The 20612-nt window shown below is 38.2% G+C and overlaps 2 protein-coding genes across 6 annotated transcripts; one reads left to right on the forward strand and one right to left on the reverse strand.

The window, feature by feature from the left end:
- Position 1: 1 nt before the first annotated feature.
- On the forward strand, positions 2-2900 carry LOC147514601 (mitochondrial outer membrane protein porin of 36 kDa-like). Of its 5 annotated transcripts, none has more exons than XR_015208964.1 (6): positions 2-122; positions 213-277; positions 351-458; positions 681-759; positions 2038-2246; positions 2341-2900. XR_015208964.1 is itself a non-coding variant. In XM_086584271.1 (6 exons), the coding sequence occupies exons 1-6, from the start codon at positions 2-4 to the stop codon at positions 2654-2656; spliced, it is 903 nt and encodes a 300-aa protein (XP_086440397.1). In that variant the 3' UTR covers positions 2657-2900. The 5 variants fall into 5 exon arrangements, 4 of the variants coding, with proteins under 4 accessions (XP_086440397.1, XP_086440402.1, XP_086440408.1 ...); XM_086584271.1 differs by having other exon boundaries at positions 681-764; XM_086584276.1 differs by having other exon boundaries at positions 363-458; positions 681-764.
- Positions 2901-9891: 6991 nt separating this feature from the next.
- Positions 9892-12578, reverse strand: LOC147514602 (uncharacterized). Its single transcript, XM_086594386.1, has 2 exons — positions 11342-12578; positions 9892-10997 (listed from the first exon to the last, which is right to left on the reverse strand). Exons 1-2 carry the CDS (start codon positions 12297-12299, stop codon positions 10969-10971), a joined length of 987 nt encoding a protein of 328 aa, XP_086450512.1. The 5' UTR covers positions 12300-12578; the 3' UTR covers positions 9892-10968.
- Positions 12579-20612: the final 8034 nt, after the last annotated feature.

Genomic DNA, 20612 nt, shown 5'->3' on the forward strand with positions numbered 1-20612 from the left:
TATGTCTGGAGTCCAAACCGAGCCTAATTTTCTCTTATATTTCTTCCAAACTCTCTCTCCCAAATCAAGCATGGATGAAGTTCGACGAGGTCTATACGCAGATAATGACATAGAAATCAGAGGTACATACGCAGATTCACTCTTTATTATTATATTATATTATAATAATAATAATTTGGGTTTCTCTCTTCTTTTGTTTTATTACTATGGAGATCTGTTCTGTAAGGTTTCCTCGGGAGGCCTCAAGTTCACCCTTGGCCACCACACTTCGATTGGAGTAAGTATATATAAAAATTGCCCTTTATTACCTTAATGCCCATGCCCTTCTTGTATTGAGTTTTCCTTGCCAGAAAATACTGCAGGGTATCAGACATTCCGAAACAAGAATAGGTGATTCTTATTTGGCTGACGTCAAAACCCAACTGAAATGCGAGATTTCTGACAATATCCACTCCAGGGTAGGTCATATTAATAAATTTCTGCATGTCTATACTCATGCATGAGCATTGCTAATAATCTCATTAAATCTTTTTTTTCTTTATGATTGAAATTTTTTAAAACAAATTCTTGAACCGCTTGTGTTCTCCCTGGAGTTTGATCAAATTATTATGATATAACCGTTGTAGTTGTCATATATATTATAGAAAATCTTGGTTGACTGTTTTGTATGTTTTTGCCAGGTTTTTGCAACCATGATAAGTGAACCTATACCAGGGATGAAGACAATTTTCAATTTCATTATTCCTGACTGCAATTTCGGTAAAGTGGGTAATTTGGATTATATGTTACGTTTTTAGCTCAACTTTATCGTTGGAACCTTAAGTTTTCTACTTGATTTTGGCATTTTTTTATGCATATGCATGCTTACTGTTGGAGTATTTCAAATTTTCTAACAGCAATGGTGCCCCATGTCTTCCAGCACTCATTGCAGTGCACATGGCGGCGTTCCTTAATCCCGCGTCTCTGACTTTAATAATGTTACTTTATTTAAGAAATGCTTTGGGGCAAATATAGGGTTTAAACTCTTAATAGTGAGCTAATTTGAGTTAAAACTTAAAACCCTTGAGTTCCAAACTTTCGGTTTTGATTGATTTGTATAACTTTAGGGATGTTTAAGAACGTGTTTACTATTTACTTTTGGCCATTACTCTCCATGTACCATTACTTGGCCGCATAACTGTTTTTTTTTTTTTTTTTTGATTGGCAAGCCTATTTTAAATGAGATCAGTAACTCTTTGATGCTGATGGGTTAGATACCTAGACCTCTGGTATCATCACCCAAAGGTTTTACCGACTTTGCTAGTCGGCACCTGCCATAACTGTTGTTTTTTATTGTTAGAAACTATGAAACTTTATTTGATGTCTACTGTTTTTGTTGGAAACTTGATGAAATTATGTCCTCATGGGTTTGAACCCATGACCTTATGTATCTACTACACTCTAATGTAGGGGGCTTTAGTCCCACATTGGTTACTAAACTTAAGTCTCTTAAGTTTATATTGTTTTGTGTTCTTATGGAGGGATAGTGTAGAGAGATATAAGGAAGTGCTTGCGCGCACACAAGGCCACTTGGGAGGTGGGAGCTCTAGAAAACCGTAGTGCACGTCGCGCGCAGGGGGGGTGCAAATCCACCCATTTGGGCTTCGCGTGGGTGCGAGTATTGGGCTTGTTTTTGCAAAATTCGAAAACTGTTTTAACCTTATCACGCCAGTAGAGTCGTGCGTGATTCTTGCCTTCAGTTGCGACTTGAAAGTTTCTATAAAACAAAACGTTTTCCCTGTATATCTGAAAAAACCTTTTCTTCTTCTAAAAAACCATGTCTGGAGTACTGAGAGTTCTTACAAAGTTGGTCATTTGTTGGTGACTGGCTCTTCCGCTGTTGTATCCTGGGAGGCGTACGCTTGAGGCTGGCACCTACCATACCAGCGGCGTTTTTCGTCTTAAGGAAATTGTGCCGAGCACAATCCTCACTGATAAGTTTCTGTTTCAATTCTTATTCCTGTTTTCAGTACTAGTTAGTTACAGTTTTTGTTACAGGTCGAACTACAGTATCAGAATATGTTCGTCGGAATCAGTTCAAGTTTGAGGTTGACTCAAATGCCGGTTGTTGACTTCTCATGTATGTTAGGAAGAGAAGATCTGTCTATTGGAACTAATGTTTCCTTCAACCCTGCAACAAGGAAACTAACCGAGTGCAAGTATGGGTTGCGCTCTACCATGCCCGGCTACATTTTCTCCTGTAGTTTGTGAGTACTTTTCCCACTTTATAAGGTTCTACTGTTAAAATTACTCAATGTTTAATGGGGAGTGTCACTAAACTTTAGTTTGTTGTTTATTCAGGAATACCAAGAATGACATAGTTACTGGTTCCCTCTACCACCTAGTAAGGTCCTCAACATGTACAGCACTCGGTTATCAATTTACTTCAAACATCTCAACCTTTCAGAGCAAACTAACAGTAGGTATTCAACATGCAATGGATCCTTTAACTAAGGTGAAAGGTTGTGTAGATAACTTTGGCACTGTAAGTGCCACCGTACAAAAATGTGAATGGGATTTGTGGCCAAAGTCCTTTTTTACCATTTCTGGAGAAGTCAACGTATTGTCGATCTTGAAGAGTGCTAAGATTGGATTGTCTCTTGCTTTTTATCCCTAATTGGGTTAATTTTTGTGGATTGGCAAGCCTGTTTTAAATGAGATCAATAACTCTTTGATGCTGGCAGGATTTAAGCCCCAGTTCTCTGGAACCATCACCCAAAGTTTTACCAACTTTGCCAGTTGGCACCTACAATTGAGTTAATGTTTTGTTATTTGATGAGGAAATTGTTTATTTGATTTAAGTTGTAAACCTATCTTTTAACTCATGTTATGTTTAAAGAATGAGAAACATAAATTGTGGAGCTCCTCTCTTGACAAAAAGTTACCAATAACTAAAATCTGCTAAGCAGCGGGGCATGAGCGAAGCGAGGAGACGGAGAATTCGGGAGGGTGTGAGAAATCACAACGAGGAGAGAAACAGACGGAGAATTCGGGAGGGTGTGAGAAATCACAACGAGGAGAGAAACAGATGGGAAAATTGGAGAAGATGAATCAGACGGGTTTTTATTTTGTCAGTGCCATATGTCCCTATTTTTTCACCCCAAGAATTCGCTCACGGACTGTCCATCTTGTATTGAAGAAGTAAGAGCGGTAGTTATCGACTTATCAGTTACAAACGTAGCGGGAAGTCTTCATTGATTGCTACAACATTAAATAATATTTTCTCCAAAAAGGAGCCACCGCCGGTATTTAGAAGTTGCTATATTAGAAAAAGTAGAAGATCATTTTCCTATATTCCATCATCAGTGAAGATTATTTTCCTATTCCCATAATCATAGTACGTAATTCATTATTTATTTTTTTCTTTTTACTGAAAGAATATATTTTTTTCCTTTTTACTCATATTTGGATCAAGTTTACTGTTTGAATTAATTTCCATTGTATTTCTAATCTTTCTTGAGTTCATATACAAATCCAAGATAAATTCGAGTTTTGGTCTCTAACACATTGAATTTACATCTAAGAACAATTTGTTAGCATGAGGAATTGAAGTGATATTACAAGCTATCTAAAACTAAAAACAAAAACCGAAAAACATATCTTTTCAAAAATTAACTTATAAATAAAAAAAATAATAATAATAATAATAAAATAATAATAAATAAATAGAATGGGTGCAAATCACAAGTGCTCCACTTTGGTAGTGCTTAAAAAATAGAGAAACCACTAAGTGATGGGACCACGTGTTTTGACTAATGATGGGTCTATGTGGGCCCTGATAATTTTTACAACTTTATGTCTTTGCGTAGAGCTTGTCGCACTGATCGTTTTGACAGTTCACGTGCCAAAATCAGAACCTAAAATCAGAAGATATTATTGTTGGAAATTCCATGATTTTTTTGCATCGTTGTCTTGATTTGACCCATAAATAGTCAGTGTTAAGTACATGAACTTTATTTCGGCTTTTATTTTGTTATAATTTTGTCGTTAACTGTCGAAACCTGTGAAAATTCGAAAATACAATTAATTTACATTTATTAAACATAAAATCAACCAATATATAGTAGTGTCTCTACGGAGTTTATAACACAGTTATGGGTGTTTATCATCTAACAACACATACACTCAATAAACAAGGTAAGTAAATTATGTTTTCAATATATTATAATTACTAACCAAGATTTGAATGTAATTGATATTAACTATCTTAAAGTCCCACTTAGACCATCTACATACATTTTCATGTATAAAAAAAATTAATATCAAACTACATCTAGTCAAAGCAAATAATATAATTAATGATAAACACCTCTCAAGTATAACTTTTTACTAGATTATTAAAAATAAAAATTTTATGCTTAGGGATTTCCCTCCTAGATTTAAAACTATTATCCAAGTCTAGGTAAGAATATTATAATATAATTAAACCAAAAGAATTGCAAAAAAAATTAAAGAATACGATACCTTTCCGATTGAAAAATCGGATTACCACATTTTCCTCTATCCAGAAAATTAGTCCAAAAGAGCTGTAAAACTGAACCAGCTCAGGATGAATTAGATGTTGAGCCACATAATACTGTAAAACTCTTTGAATCAGCTATCAAACTCAAAAAGCGGATTGCAAAACCGAGCTCTAAACTGAAAATTATTGTCATTTCCGTAACGAGAGTGATGGAGCAGTCCAAAAGACGAATTTTGACGTTTTTCTTGTTTGAAATCTCATATTTGACTCCCACAAACGTAGGAGAAAAATTTACAACCATCTAGAGTTTGATAAACTACAAAAGATTGATAAAATTATAATCAACCCCTCCTAATATTTTTATATTGTTTTTAAAAGATGTTAGAGCGACAGGTTTAAAGATTTGAAAAAACTGATGCGTATCACGGTTCACATACTTGTATAGAGTGTAAAACTGGTTTCGAAGAGTTTACTAACCAATGTGACCATTCATTGTTCTACTTCTCCACTTTATATGCACGAGTAGTTTGTTTGAAATACATAAATGAGAGTTCTGTATAGGGCGTATTCATGACACGTGGGGTTATAGGTGGCAAGTGGGTCGTATGCCGAATAGCGAAGAAGAAACCTAGTGTAACGGATCGTGTCCGCGGCAATACAATTGCCGAGAGCTACCCTATGACGGCAGAGAAGGAGTGGGAGCGACGGATCAAGCTCGCGGAACAGAGATATATCGCGGAACCTAGTAAGGCATAAGATTCAGTGAAATATCAGGGGCCTAAATGGATGTGGATTAAGGAAAAAGGTAGGAGGAGCACAGTAGCCAGACATGATACTTAGAGAGACGGTTGGACAAGGGGCAGACGTGGGACACGGAAAAAATCATGGAGAGCGGTTAAAGAAGATGGAGCGGTTGGAGAAAGAGAGCGGTTATGGGATATATATAGAGCAACATCAGTGAGAGAAGAGAAGAGAAAAAGAAAAAAACAGAAAAAAAGAGAGAGAGAGTAAGAGAGAGATACTGTGATCTCAGTGGTTGTAAAATTTGATCATACAAGTTCCAACAAAACATCCTCGAGCAAAGAACTACGATAACTTTATCAAGGTGACGTAACAATGAAAAACGTATCAACTATCAAGCGGGTGTACCCTGCTCGGATGTTTTAGGGAAATAAAATACTGCTAACCCGGGTGTAGCCAAACGGAAAGGTGAACAGAAAATTTGTGATAACTTGTAAAGAAAATCAAGAACATCATGTGCATCATTGCTGAACATCCATTCCATATCTAGCTATCTCATAGACGGGGCGAACCTCATTTGAGACCATCCACGCATGCGAATGGAAAAAATGTTTATTATAACACAAAAGTGAAAGTGCTCATTCTTGATTGCTTGTGTAAACTGTGAAGGAGTTAATTTCCAGTTATCTACCTACATCCGAAGAAAATACTTCTTGGTTAGTTTCCCCCTGACTAGTTAGTTTTGAATCACTAACTTCTTAACCATTAGGCATACACTAATCACAAAGGTAAATCAGCTAGCCCAGGATCAATCCTCCCGTTATATGCAAAGTACATGAAGCGAAGATTAAAAGTAATACACACCAATACATAACACTAGTATGTGAAGAAAATACGAAGAACGTCCCCGGAATAGAAAACGAACACCATAATTTATTCAACTTTACAGGAAAAAGGAAGAAAAACATTGAATAAACTAGCTTGAACTTGCAGAAAACCAGATAGGACGGGGAGAAAATAGTCGGAATTAATTGGAAAAATCTCCCTCGATCGACAGTGCTATCGTTCATGTCCAGAACAACGAAAAATTGAATCATTATTGGAGAAGTAGATAGAATATTAGCTCTACAGCCAGGAAAATCAGCCACCAACTTGGCCTCACTAAAATCTCCCTTGAGGTATAACGGTTTCCTTCAGAATCATAATCACCATAAATCCTACGGAGTTTGGATAAGTCAGATAACTTTGGAAGTCGTTATCGTCTTTCACTTCCAATTAATGAAGCAACCAAATAGGTAGCAGCAGCTGTTTGAGACCCGCCATGACAGCCGTTCACTATATCAACCTCTCCGGTCTCTCTAACAGCATAAAAGTTTCCTTTGTAAAATGTCAAATTAGCCTACGCACAGTCATCATCGCCTAGTATTTCGATCCCATGCAGCCCTACAAATGAACAATTTTATGAAAACAGCTGGCATTGCTACAACCTTAGCAAGTTGGAAATCACGCCATTTAATCCGTATAATAATGCAGGTTTGTGTTGATACTCGGAAATTATACAAACGGGAACTTCTTTTTCATCACCTGAACTGTTAAAAACCATCCAAAAGAAGCACCACATACTCAGACGTTCAAGTCGTTCTGGTGTCTTTAATTTGTAAGTAATTCCATCCAAAATACTGAAAAACCCGACGGTACCATCACGACAGTAATTCTCCTCATCGCCCACCACGCATTTGGTGTTCTCAATATCATAGGGAAGTAGGGAACTAGAAGCCATGGTAGAAGACTTTTGTAACGGGAACAAAAACAGCTCTCCAACGATGGGATGTTACTGACTTTGTATTCGATCTAATTAATAGTATATTAATGGAATTTGGAATTTCCAATCTCATTTTCGTGTTACATTCTCTTAAGTTATTTTCACATTATTATAGATATATACCACACTTCACTTGATTTCATGCTCTCCCAAATGGCTTCAGCCATCCACTAAGAACATTTCTAATGTCGGGGAAGCTAATCATATATGTTACTCAAGAGTCCAATGACTTTAAGGCAAGTTGAATTCTGATTGCATGATTTTCTTGACATCGTCCTGGTGGCATATTGGCTATCTAGTAGTTTTCCGAAATTGGTGTGCATATATATTCTCTGGCCTCTTGGGCTTGCCAGTATAAACAGCGTAACATATACATGTTTGTGATGGAGGATCTAGTTAGGTTCATTCGATCGCCATGTATATGTTAAGCTGAACAATTATGTACATTGCACAAAGCCTCGTCGCATTTACTTACTCCTGACATATATGTTTGTGTAGAATTTAACACCTAAATAAATAGACAAGACACAATAATTTATAGTGGTTCGGTGCCAATGCGGCGACCTACGTCTACGGGAGAAGAAAGGTTTTTTATTTTGCTTGAGATAATAGGAGTTTAGGTTACAGAGAGTTTATATAGCACAACATAAGTGCATATCCGTGTTTATATGTTTCTATAAAGGATTGGAGACTTTCCTTTATAGAAAACATAAGAATCTGATAAATCTCTGCAAACACCGACTAGGGCGCACCTGCGCTCCAACTAGCCTTGGTCAAGGCGCGACTGCGCCCTTGCCTTTCTTCTCCCACACTCCCCCTCAAGTTGGTGCGAAGATATCCAGCGAACCCAACTTGGAGAGAATATCATGGAACTTGGAAGCTGGAAGTCCCTTGGTAAAAATGTCTGCAAGCTGTTGGTCACTTTGAACAAAGGAGGTAGTGACAATGTTGGACTGTACTTTTTCACGCACAAAGTGACAGTCAATTTCGATATGCTTAGTTCTCTCACGAAACACTGGATTTGCCGCAATGTGCATAGCAGCTTGATTATCACAGTAAAGTGTAGTTGGCATATGCAACTCAAAACACAAATCCTTCAGAAGAGCGCGAAGCCATATGATTTCACTGGTGGTGGAAGCCATAGCCCTGTACTCAACTTCTGCACTAGAATGAGCCACTACATTCTGTTTCTTGCTCTTCCAAGTGACTAAATTACCTCCCACAAAGGTACAATAACCGGAAGTAGACCTCCGATCAACTGGACATCCCCGCCTAATCGGCATCCGGTAATGCTAAAAGTAATAGATGTATGCCCATTTTTCCGCGATCCAAATACCTCGCCTCGGTGACCCTTTTCGGATATCGCAAAGATTCTAGAAACCGTGATTCATATGTGGAGTCCTTGGAGCATGCATAAAATGACTAACCAAGCTCACTGCATAAGAAATATCTAGTCGGGTAATAGTTAAATATATTAGTTTACCAACTAATCGCTGATACTAACCAATGTCAGTAAGAAGATCACCAGTGTTGTCCAAAACTTGGCCCCACTATCAGTTGGATAATCAAATGGTTTTACCCCCAGCTTTCCTGCTTCACTCAAAATATCCAACACATACTTTCTTTGATTCAGAAATATACCTTTTTTTGAATAAGCAATTTCGATCCCAAGAAAGTACTACATAATACCCAGATCCTTGATGGCAAACTTCTTGTGCAGTAACTCCTTGAGCTTAGAAATCTCGATAAGGTCATCACCTGTGATAACTATATCATCAACATAAATAAGAACTATAACCAAGCTTGTCCTGCTAGATTTAACAAATAAGGAAGGATCAGCATCACTTCGCTTAAGACCAGTTATAGCTAGAATAGAACTGAGCTTGACATACCACGCTCGTGGAGATTGTTTAAGTCCATAGATAACCTTTTTTAACTTGCATACTAATCCGACCTTAGTCTCCTTCGGATGTCCAGGTGGGATGCTCATATACACTTCTTCTTTAAGATCTCCATGTAAGAATGCATTTTTCACATCCATCTGAAATAATTTCCAGTCTTGATTCACAGCTAGAGATACAAGAACTCTAAACATATTCATCTTTGCAACTGGTGCAAAGGTCTCCTTATAGTCCTGACCATACGTTTGGGTGAATCCCCTTGCAACAAGTCAAGCTTTAGACCTCTCTAATGAACCATCACTGTTGAACTTATTTCTGAACACCCACCGACAATCAACAGTTTTCTTTCCATACGGTAGCATAACAATATCCCAAGTGTTATTCTTGTCTAGAGCATGAAGTTCTTCTTGCATCGCCTTTCTCCATACTAGACGAGAGTTAGCTTCTCTAAAGTTCTTGGGTTCTTGCACGTCATCAACTGTACTTAGGAAAGCATGATGAGATGAAGTGATATTAGCATACGTTATATACTCCTGTAGAGGATATGTAACGTTATGCAAAGAATAAAAATTCCTGTGAGTCACTGGAGGATGTCTTTCTCTATCAGATTTATAGTAATCCTTGAGAGTTACTGGAGGTCGTTTCTCTCGTTCAGATTGTCTAGAAACTGGAGGAGCTGGAAGGGCTAGAGAATCACCAGAGTGCACCCCGCGCTTAGTTTGCTCAGTCTGCAAGCGCACCTGCGCCCCATCTACTGGAAGTCGTGGATCACTTTGCTCAATCTGCAAGCGCACTGCGCTTCACCCGAGCGCACGCCGCGCCCCATCATCCACGGAAGTCGTGGATTACCGAGTGCACCCCGCGACTCCCGCAGCGCACTGCGCCGCTTGCTTTGCTTCCAAGCGCCCAATTCTTTAGTGGCCGGAACTGTACCTTCACCAACCATTGGGACAGGGGCAATGCCTTCACCAACCACTGGAAGAGGAGCCAACTCAGCCGTAATAATAGCTGGGAGAGGTGCCAAATCTGCCAAACACTCCCTTTGGGACCGATTCCCAGGCACAGCTGAATCATGAAAGAAGGCTTCAGATTCCACAAAGCGGACATCACGAGAGACAACTAATTTCTTTGTCGCAGGACTGTAACATATGTAGCCTTTCTGTGTGGTGGAATAACTAACAAACACACATTGAGTAGCCCGAGCATCAAATTTATCTCGATGAATGGCTTGCTGATGCACATAACAGACACACCCAAACACTCGCAGGTGAGAGAAATCTAGCGGCCTGGCTTTGAGCACTTCTAATGGCGATTTAAAACCAAGGACCCGACTGGGAAGACGATTAATCAAATATGCAGCAGTTAAGACGCCATGAGACTAGTAGTGCTTAGGAACATTCATGCCCAACATAAGAGCACGAGTGGTCTCCAAAAGGTGTCTGTTCTTTCTTTCAGCCACGCCATTCTACTGAGGTGTGCCAACACAACTAGTTTGATGAATTATCCCCTGGCTACGAAGATACTCAGGTAACATACCTTTACAAAACTCAGTGCCATTGTCAGATCTAAACATCTTGATATTAGCACCAAACTGGTTAGTAATCATAGTATGAAAATCCTTGAATACAGTCACAACCTCAGTTTTCGATTTCAATAAATATAACCATGTAGCACGAGATTTATCATCAATGAACAACACAAAATACTTATAACCATCATAGGAATTAACGGGAGCAGGTCCCCATAAATCAGAATGAATTAACTCAAACAACTTATTTGACACAGAATTCGAGTGTGGAAAAGATAACCGAGTTTGTTTAGAAAATTGACAAACATCACAAACATCATCAGAGTTTAAAGAAACATGCGGAAACAAATTTGAAAGGACATGACTAGATGGATGCCCAAGTCATTTATGCAAAATATGACTCTCAAGTAAATCACTAGCTTGATACGCCTTCTTATGCGACTTCAACAAGTAGAGTCCATTAGAATAAATTCCTTCACCAATCGTCCTCTTCGACTTTCGATCCTGAAAGACGACAGAGTTAGGAGAAAAAATGACATCACAATTTAACGAATTGGTAAGTTTTCCAATAGATAAAAGTTGAACAGGGAATGACGGAACGACTAGAGCATCACTCTTGAGATTTTTATCAAAAAATTTCACTTGACCACTACCTAGAATGGGAACTGTGGAACCATTTGCTATGGAAATATTATGTTTTCTAGGTTTGGACACAAAATTATGGACAGAGGCAGGGCAGTTAGCCATATGATCAGTAGCCCCAGAATCAATTATCTATGAGTTACTGTTTTCTGGCATAGTAAAATAGGCATGTAAATTACCTGACACATGAGTTGAGGCAAACTGACCTTTGCTAGAAGACATGGACTTAGTGAGTTGTTGGAGAATTTGACTCAACTGATGACTAATATCTGAGTTGGACATTGATGTCTCGGCAATAGCGGCATGCTCTTTCTTGGACAATTCCTTTTCCTTCTTAAGATGTGGATATAATTCCCAACAACGGTCCTTGGTGTGCCAGTTCTTTCCACAATGATCACAGTGAGATGGTTCCCTTTTTCCTTTGCCCTTTTCAAATCCCTGTGACTTCTTCCTAAAATCGTTTTCTGCAAACAATACAGTAGATTCAGAGATTGAGGATTTTACCTCGAAGTTCATGGTTTTCTTTCTTGTTTCCACCCTTTGAATAGTTGCACAAATAGCAGCAAGTGATGGAAGAGTGCTTTCCATTAGAATGTTGCTTTCTAGATTTTCATATTCTGGTTTAAGACTACGAAATACTGTGAAGATTTTATCCTCCTCAGCCCGTTTCAATAGAGTCTTCGCATCAGTGGTGTGAGGACGGTAAATGTTTAACTCATCCCACAATTTCTTCAAATTCCCAAGGTGTTCTGTAAAAGTTTTCTCACCTTGTTGCAAAGCACCGATTGCGAGTTGAAGTTCAAACACACGGGCAGAATTATTCTGGTTTCCGTATAAATCTTCAATTGAATCCCACATCTCCTTCGCAGAATCAGAGAAAGTAAAAATCTCAGCAATAGTAGACTCCATAGAATTTAGTAACCAAGATCGAACAAGCTGATCATTGGAAACCCAATTCTCATATTCGGCATCATCAATGGCAGGACATACCTTTGCACCATTAATGAACCCCAATTTCCTCTTTCCACCAAGCGATAGAGAAACCGCCCTAGACCAATGTATGTAGTTCATTCCATTCAAAAGAACTGATGACAACTTCCAACCAGGATTAGAATCAGTCTCTGTAGTAACAGCCGACTTTGGGTTTGGATTTGGATCTGACATAATGTATTGTGTTTATCTAGATTGATTTAGAGAGAGATTAGGAGCTCCGCTCTGATACCATGTAGAATTTAACACCTAAATAAATAGACAAGACACAATAATTTATAATGGTTCGGTGCCAATGCGGCGACCTACGTCCACGGGAGAAGAAAGGTTTTTTATTTTGCTTGAGATAATAGGAGTTTAGGTTACAGAGAGTTTATATAGCACAACATGAGTGCATATTCGTGTTTATATGTTTCTATAAAGGATTGGAGACTTTCTTTTATAGAAAACATAAGAATCTGATAAATCTCTGCAAACACCGACTAGGGTGCAGCTGCGCTCCAACTAGCCTTGGTCAAGGCGCGACTGCGCCCTTGCCTTTCTTCTCCCACAGTTTGGAGTTGTGACACTGAAGCTATCCTAGAAAACGGAGTGGATTGAACAGGAAGAAGGTTTGCCCAAATATTTAGTGCCACGTGTGTGTTAAAGTGATGATCGATTGATTTATGTAGAGAGCCACACTACAATGATGGTGGTGCACAAGGCTTTCAGAGGTCACGATGGGAGGGATCTTTCCATTGGGGAGGTGGGAGAGATCTCTATTGGAGCCGCCCCTACCTTGTACATGCATGTACTCGATAGGAGTAAGAAAATTTCAGTATACATTACTTCATTTGTTTGTGTTTTCTACATTTTGTTCCACTGAAGTAAACTCTTTTGTAATTTGAGCCATGCTCTGCTCCCTTGAATTTATACAGGTTCATCTTTGAGAGTTTTTGGTGCCTTTGGTTACGAATAATTTGTCATAGATTCACATTGTATGTACTTACGAAAAAAAGAGAGAAGGTTTCACTACATTAATTGCAGCAGAGCAATCTAAACTTACATAATTTGAAATTTATTGCTTCAGCCATCCACTAAGAACATTTCTAATGTCGGGGAAGCTAATCATATATGTTACTCAAGAGTCCAACGACTTTAAGGTGAGTTGATATAGACGAGTTGAATTCTGATTGCATGATTTTCTTGACATCGTCCTAGTGGTATATTGGCTATCTAGTAGTTTTCCGAAATTGGTGTGCATATATATTCTCTGGCCTCTTGGGCTTGCCAGTATAAACAGCGTAACATATACATGTTTGTGATGGAGGATCTAGTTAGGCTCATTCGATCACCATGTATATGTTAAGCGTTAGAGTTATCCCTCACATGAGGAGAGAAAAAGAAGTTCAGTTTGTGTGAATAAAGAGCGTAGGCTTCTTGATTTAGTCTTACCTTGCCCAAGGTAGCATGCATCCATACCGCGGAACAACTTACAATACATTGAGGGCGCCAAGATTTCGACATTGGCCTTTTGCGCGCGCCAGCGCCCATGTCTATTTTCAGTAGTTTGGTTGGTTTTACAAGAAGAACAGCGTTATAGCGGGTTACTATATAAACCGAAAACACTGTTTTGGAAACAAAGAGAAAACCCAATCTTGAAAGCAATCAAGATTGAGAGATAACCTTTACAGAGAAACAAGCCTATAAAGATAGAGGAGTGATCTAGTAAGGTGAGAGACTGAAAGGAGTGATTGTAATCTTCCTTCCCACTTTATAAAAGGATTAACTCTTGTGGAAGTAGGCACCATTGGACAAACCACGATATGTCTTTATGTTGTGGTATGATTGTTCTTCTCCTTACATTATTATCTGTTGTTAATAGTTTTTTAGAGAGTTGGACATGTTAGCTAGGTTGTAGTTGATATTTAGATTGTTGTCTGGTGATTGTTGTTGGTCCTAGTACAAGTTATCTGTGTAGTGGGGATCGATTGGTATTGATATTAACCCCAACAAGTGGTATCGGAGCCTTGGTTAGATTAACCTAGGGTGTTATCCAAACCTAGCCCAGAAGGTGTTTGAACAAATTCATATAAGGAGGTATGAGTTGAAAATAACTTGTAGAGATGGACCATTCCGTGAACACTCACATGACGAGTCTGAATAGGAAGAACTACACCATTTGGAAAGCCAAGATAGAAGACTTGCTCTACTGTAAGGACTTGGCACAACCCATTGAAAATGGGGGAGAAAAACCGAAATCGATTGCTGCGGCTGAGTGGAGCAAGCTTGACAGAAAAGCAATTGGATACATTCGACAATGGATTGACGACATTGTCTTTCACCATGTATCCCAAGAAACTACAGCTTTTGGCTTGTGGAAGAAACTTGAAGACCTCTATGAGAGGAAGTCAGACTGAAACAAAGTGCTGCTCGTTAAGAAGTTTGCCAACACGAAATACTAAGAAGGTTCTTCAATTCAATGTCTGAGCATCTTAATGAAGTACATAATACTATCAATCAGTTGCATTTGATGAAGATTAATATAGGAGACGAAGTTGAGACTTTGTTTCTATTAAACTCTCTACCCGAAAGTTGGGAAACGTTAGCAGTTTCTCTACACGAATCAGCTAAGGATGGTATCATTTCCATGGAGATGGCTACCGCGTCTTTATTGAATGAGGAGACTAAAAGGAGTTCAAGAAGCAGCTCCTCTCACTCAGAGATCCTTGTCACAGAGAAACGGGGGAGAGGAAGGAGCAGAAAACCATCTCATTCTAGATGTGATGACAGAAGCAAATCTAGGGGTGAAACTAGAACTCTTAAGGCAGAGAGGCAATATTACTACTGTGCCACCAAGGGTCACTTCAGGTATGAGTGCAGAGCACTGAAGAGGGATGAGAAGAATAATTGTGTACATGAAGACATGGTAAAGAGGAACAGAAACTCAGGCAGAGATACTACCACACTAGCTGATGATGGTCTAGTGGGAATTGTGTCAGATTGTGGTGAGTGATGTCTTAGTACCTCATGCCATGATACAGAGTGGGTGATAGATACAGGAGCATCCTATCACATCACACTGCACAGGGGATTCTTCATTACCTACAGCTGTGGTGAATATGGTGAAGTGAAAATGGGCAACAGTAGAGTCTCGAAGATTGCAGGCATTGGGGATGTTCATATAGAAACCAATGTCAGATACACTTTGACACTCAAGGATGTAAGACATGTCCCTGACATTCTACTAAGCCTAATTTACGCTGGGAAGTTAGATGATGATGACTTTCTAAACTCGTTTGGTAACGGGGTATGGAAACTGAGCAGAGGTTCCATTGTAGCAGCTAAAGGGAAAAAAAACTTGCTCTCTTTACAAGACACAGGCTAGTTTGTGTAAAGCAGAAGTAAATGCGGCAGAAGAAGAAGCTTCCTCCGAACTGTGGCACAAGAGACTATGTCATATGGGCGAAAAAGGGATGAAAGTTCTTGCCAAGAAAAAGGCCTTGCCGGACATCAAAGGTACACATTTAAATAGATGTACTCATTGTTTGGTAGGAAAGCAACACAGGGTGTCTTTCCAAAGATTCCCGTCTCACAGAAAGGGCAATATCTTTAAGCTAGTGCACACAGATTTATGTGGTCCTATAAAAGTAAAGTCCCATGGGGGAGCTTTATACTTTGTGACCTTCATTGATGGTGCGTCGAGAAAGGTATGGGCATATAGTCTGAAAACCAAGGATGAAGTACTTGGCGTGTTTGAGAAATTCCATAGCATGGTGGAAAGAGAGACAGGGAAGCTTTTGAAGTTTATTCACTCAGATAATGGGGGTGAGTACATTGGGCCGTTTGAAGAGTATTGCCAGAGTCATGAAATTTGTCATGAGCAGACCGTTCCCAAAACTCCGCAGCAAAATGGTATAGCCAAGAGGATGAATCGTACTATTGTAGAGAGGATGAGATGCATGATGTCTCACTCTAAGCTACCTAGAAGCTACTGGGTAGAAGCAATGTGCACAGCTGTACATGTGATCAACCTATCGCCGTCAAAGCCTCTGAATAGTGATTATCCAGAGAGAGTATGGTCAGACAAAGATGTTGATTATGGATACTTGAGGGTATTTGGGTGCAGGACATTTGTGCATATTCCGAAGGATGAGAGATCCAAGCTTGATGACAAAGCCAAGCAGTACATTTTTCTGGGTTATGGGGATGAGAAGTTTGGCTACAAACTCTATGATCCGATTAACAAGAAGGTAATCCGAAGTCGAGATGTTGTGTTCTTAGAAGACCAAACCATAGCAGACTTTGAGGAGGGTGAGAAGCTATAAACTAGCTTTCACTAATGATCTTGTTGATTCAGAACCAGAAGTTCTTACTGTGGAACGTGTAAAAGGCATTGAGAATGTAGAGAACCATGGGCTTGAAGCTCATGATGAGAATCCTATTACTCATGATGGGATAGAACCTATTGATATAGAAGACGCAGATGAAATGCACACTATACCAAAACATGATATTCTTAACGGCGCAAAACCGTTACTAAAAATATTTGTAACGGTTTATTTTTGTAACTGTTTGGGAGTTATTAATATATCAAGTTATTTACTTACGGTTTTTAACCGTTACAAATTCTTTTTAGCATTCATAAAATTAATTACTAACGGTTTTCTAAACTCAATTGCCATTAAATATTTTCAAAAATAGTAACGGTTTCCTTCAATTTATAGCGGTTTGTACATGTAGCTTAATGAAAATATTAGTAACGGTTATGAGAAATTAGTAACGCTTTTTCGTGTAGTGTGTGTTGCTAATTGAATAATTTACTAACGATTTTTGTACCCATTTCTAATGTTTTTCCTACTTTATAAGTGTTACTTAATGAAGAGCTTAGTAACGTTTTTTTGTCGTTACAAAACAATTTCATATTGAAAAAAAAAATGATTTTATCGTGCCACACGTTTACCACCTTCACCAATCACCTGCATAAAATGCCCCCATTTTTTTTGAAAATTCCACAAAAGTTACCAATAAACCAAAAACCTCACAAATACATCCAATCACGTACGCACTCCTTTATATTACTACAAATCACAACCAAAAAGGCATACACTGCACATAAAGAACATGCGAATTCGGAAATTTGATGCATAAGGAAATAAACATTTTAGATTTGTCAGGGAACTCACCTCTTTTTCTTCGACTATCTAGGCCTCGACATTCCATAAATATTGAGTCCTGAGAATAAGATAAATTAAAATACGTAAGACAAGCAAAATGAAAGAAACATCCATACCTGAATTCAGTGAATGCTAATATCAAGTCTAATTCCAAATATTACCCAAGTACCTCAAAAACTTTCCAACCAAATAATTTTTTGCAAGACAAAACCTATATGAGTGCATAATGCCATAATCATACTATTTAGTGTTGGAACAGTACCAAATATTCGCTAAAGTGAAAATTCTATTACAACTAAGAACGTAAAAAAAAACATCCCAGCCAGTAAGGTGTTTGACTACTGACTAGTAGTAGTCCCAGTTAACTAATGTAGTAACAACTAAACTTTTCTTATTTAAAGGACCCTGGTAGAACAACAGCCAATGCACCCTAAATAGCATCTTAATACCTTACTAGGCCACAACATACCATTGTGTGTAAGCCTGCATAGTACACAATGTTGGCACCTGAACAACATCCCATACGATAACACTTTAATAAACCACAAACAACTTCCACCTAAGTCTTGCACGTTATTTAACTTTGAAGGAAAAAAGAAATAGAGGTGATCCACAAAATGCATAAACATTTGTTCGTTGCAAGCTAAAAAAGGTGTTAATGTTACCCCATCAACAATTCTCTTCACTACATTAGTTAGTGGTATCCAAAATTTTCTCTTAACTTTCAAGACCTAAATTAACATCAATAACCATCACAATCTCACCATACTCAACAAAACAAATAACAAGACTTTTACACACCTTTAGTAGCAGATTCCCAATGTTGAGTGAAAACTGTCCAAGGCACCGCCATCCTCCCTCCTTTATCTGGGCATGGGACTAGCATTTCAAACCAATCAAGCAAAATTGAAAGCAAGCAAACAAAAATGAAGTAAGCCAAAATAACAAAATATAATTCATAAGACCAAATAAGAACATACAGGTGTCTTTGATTTATTCTTGGAAATGCTTAACACCTAAACACTAACCAAACTGAAATGTATCATGATGGTGTCTGTTCTATCATATTCATCCTTAATATCTCATACCAAAAATCACTAGAAGCAAAAAACCCCAATTACAATCGGCATTATCAGTTTTTCATTTTGTTCCTAAAACAATGAGGGAAACCTCATCCTCAAGCATCAGCAAACTTGAAAATATAGTATCTCGTTAGCAGCTTGAAAACAAGATAAAAGTAAAAGTGAACTTTGCAGAGCGATAAACAGAACCACAAAGCAATAATTTCCACTCACCCCAGCTCAGAGCGCTTCAAATGGGCTTTAGCGTAGTCTGCAAAGAAGGCATCCTCACCCTGAAATTCAACAAAAATCCATTATAAATCCACCTAGAGAATAAAAACACACAAAATATTGATCAGCATAGACCATTCAAATCAATGGAGCACACAATAGATGGAAAAGAAATAAGCAGAACTCAATCAAAGAAAAAATTATCTCAAATCTGAAAAATTCTTACTTGAAATAAAAGTTATCAAAGATTAGGGGGTTGACAGTCCAGGGCCCTTCAAAACCAGAGCGCTCCTTGTGGCACCTTCCCTATTGGATACATAACATATGTAAACAAAAGTAAGGAGGTAGCAAACTAATTGTTACAGCACAGGAAACACAATTGCTTTAATCACCACAGTAGAACTAAATAAGCTAGAAAATAAGAAATGGAGATAAAAAGAGTATATTATCGACAAACCAAGGTGTGGCCACAAGAGAGAACAACAATATCTTGATCACTAAGACCCATTTGTTTAACGAAGACATCCCTCAGATGGTCTGAACTTGAAATGTTAACATATTTCATCAAGGAAACAAACAATTCATCAATTGTAGAAAAACAATATAATAAACAAAACCTAATATGGAAACCAAAAGAAGCCGGGTAACACAAAGTCCCTACAACCATTTAAAACAGGTTGATGCAAAGATGATTCAAAGGACAATGTAGAGAGTGTGGGACTTTGTTTGTCTCTATATCTAAACTTAGTTAACATACTGTTAATAGTAGAAAATGGCTTAGGGATGGTCTATATTAGATTGTAATTTCCTCTGATTAGTTTCTAACCCCAGATCACTTTTTGAAAACAAAACAGAACATATAAATTAAATAAACAAACTGATTCTCTAAAATATTCAAATAAAATTAAAGAAAGGATTCCCAAATCAGTAAAATACTACTTAGTACAACCTGTGACATCTTTAGAATGGCCTCTCAACTCCTTGACGATTGAAGGTGGCTTGGAGACGCTGCAAACTGTCAAGGTTCCGTCAGATGCACCATATGCAAGTAAATCCGAACTCATGCGCCCAAACTTCAAGACCGTCACTGAAAATAACATCATATTAGTTTGCATTGTTTGAAACAATAACTTGCCCATCACATATGATCCATCCTTAAGAAAAATCGACAATGAAAGAATTAACAGTTTCCAAATCAATCAGAAAAGCACCTAAAGATTTACAGGTGTCAAAAATACAGTGCATTCCCACAAAAGAATAAGCTGGTTCAACCTTCCGAAGTAGATGATCAGAATCACTTAAACTCGAGCTAAAACTTGTACGGTGACTAGAAGCTTAGTTGGGCAGTTAAATCGTTGAGTACTCGCAGAGTAATCGGTGAGTATTCTCTACTTAGCCGACCCAAGTAACAATTTAATCCCCGATCACAATCAAGCTCAAAAACTCCCCGAGTACTTGGCCGATTAGCTGATTATTAACCGATTAGCCGAGTAATTGTGTTCACTATTTCATTGTTAAACATCAAATTCGACATTTCGCCGATTCAATCAACCCTCGATTCTTCAAAGTTCTACACTTTAATCATATTTATTTTAGTTGATTGAGTATTTTGATTGTTTATTGATTGTTTGGGTTCTTAATTGGCTCCATTATGTTGGTATTTCAATGTTAAATATATTTAACAAATATTTCTAAGGAAATATAGTGTTCTAAAAAATCACCCGATTAATGCCGATTAATCTCCGACCGAGTAGACCTACTTACTACTCACTCTTCGACCGAGTAGCGATTTAACTGCACAGCTATAAGCTTGGTTGAAGCTACGTAGATCCTGCATCAAGGGGCACAAAATTATTATATACATGACAGAGGAAAATACAACTGCTATCTACAGGTTCAAGGAAGATTAAAATAACATGTTAGTCAAAGTCTTGTCAATGGAAGGATTATGATGAAAACACATGTACACGTAACAATGCATACATACCCTGCTAGAGCTCCAACTTTCTCACCCCAAATCTGTGTCTTACGGGAGGCGG

The sequence above is a fragment of the Coptis chinensis genome, chromosome 2, assembly GCF_015680905.1.
Source record: "Coptis chinensis isolate HL-2020 chromosome 2, ASM1568090v1, whole genome shotgun sequence".
Lineage (NCBI taxonomy): Eukaryota > Viridiplantae > Streptophyta > Magnoliopsida > Ranunculales > Ranunculaceae > Coptis > Coptis chinensis.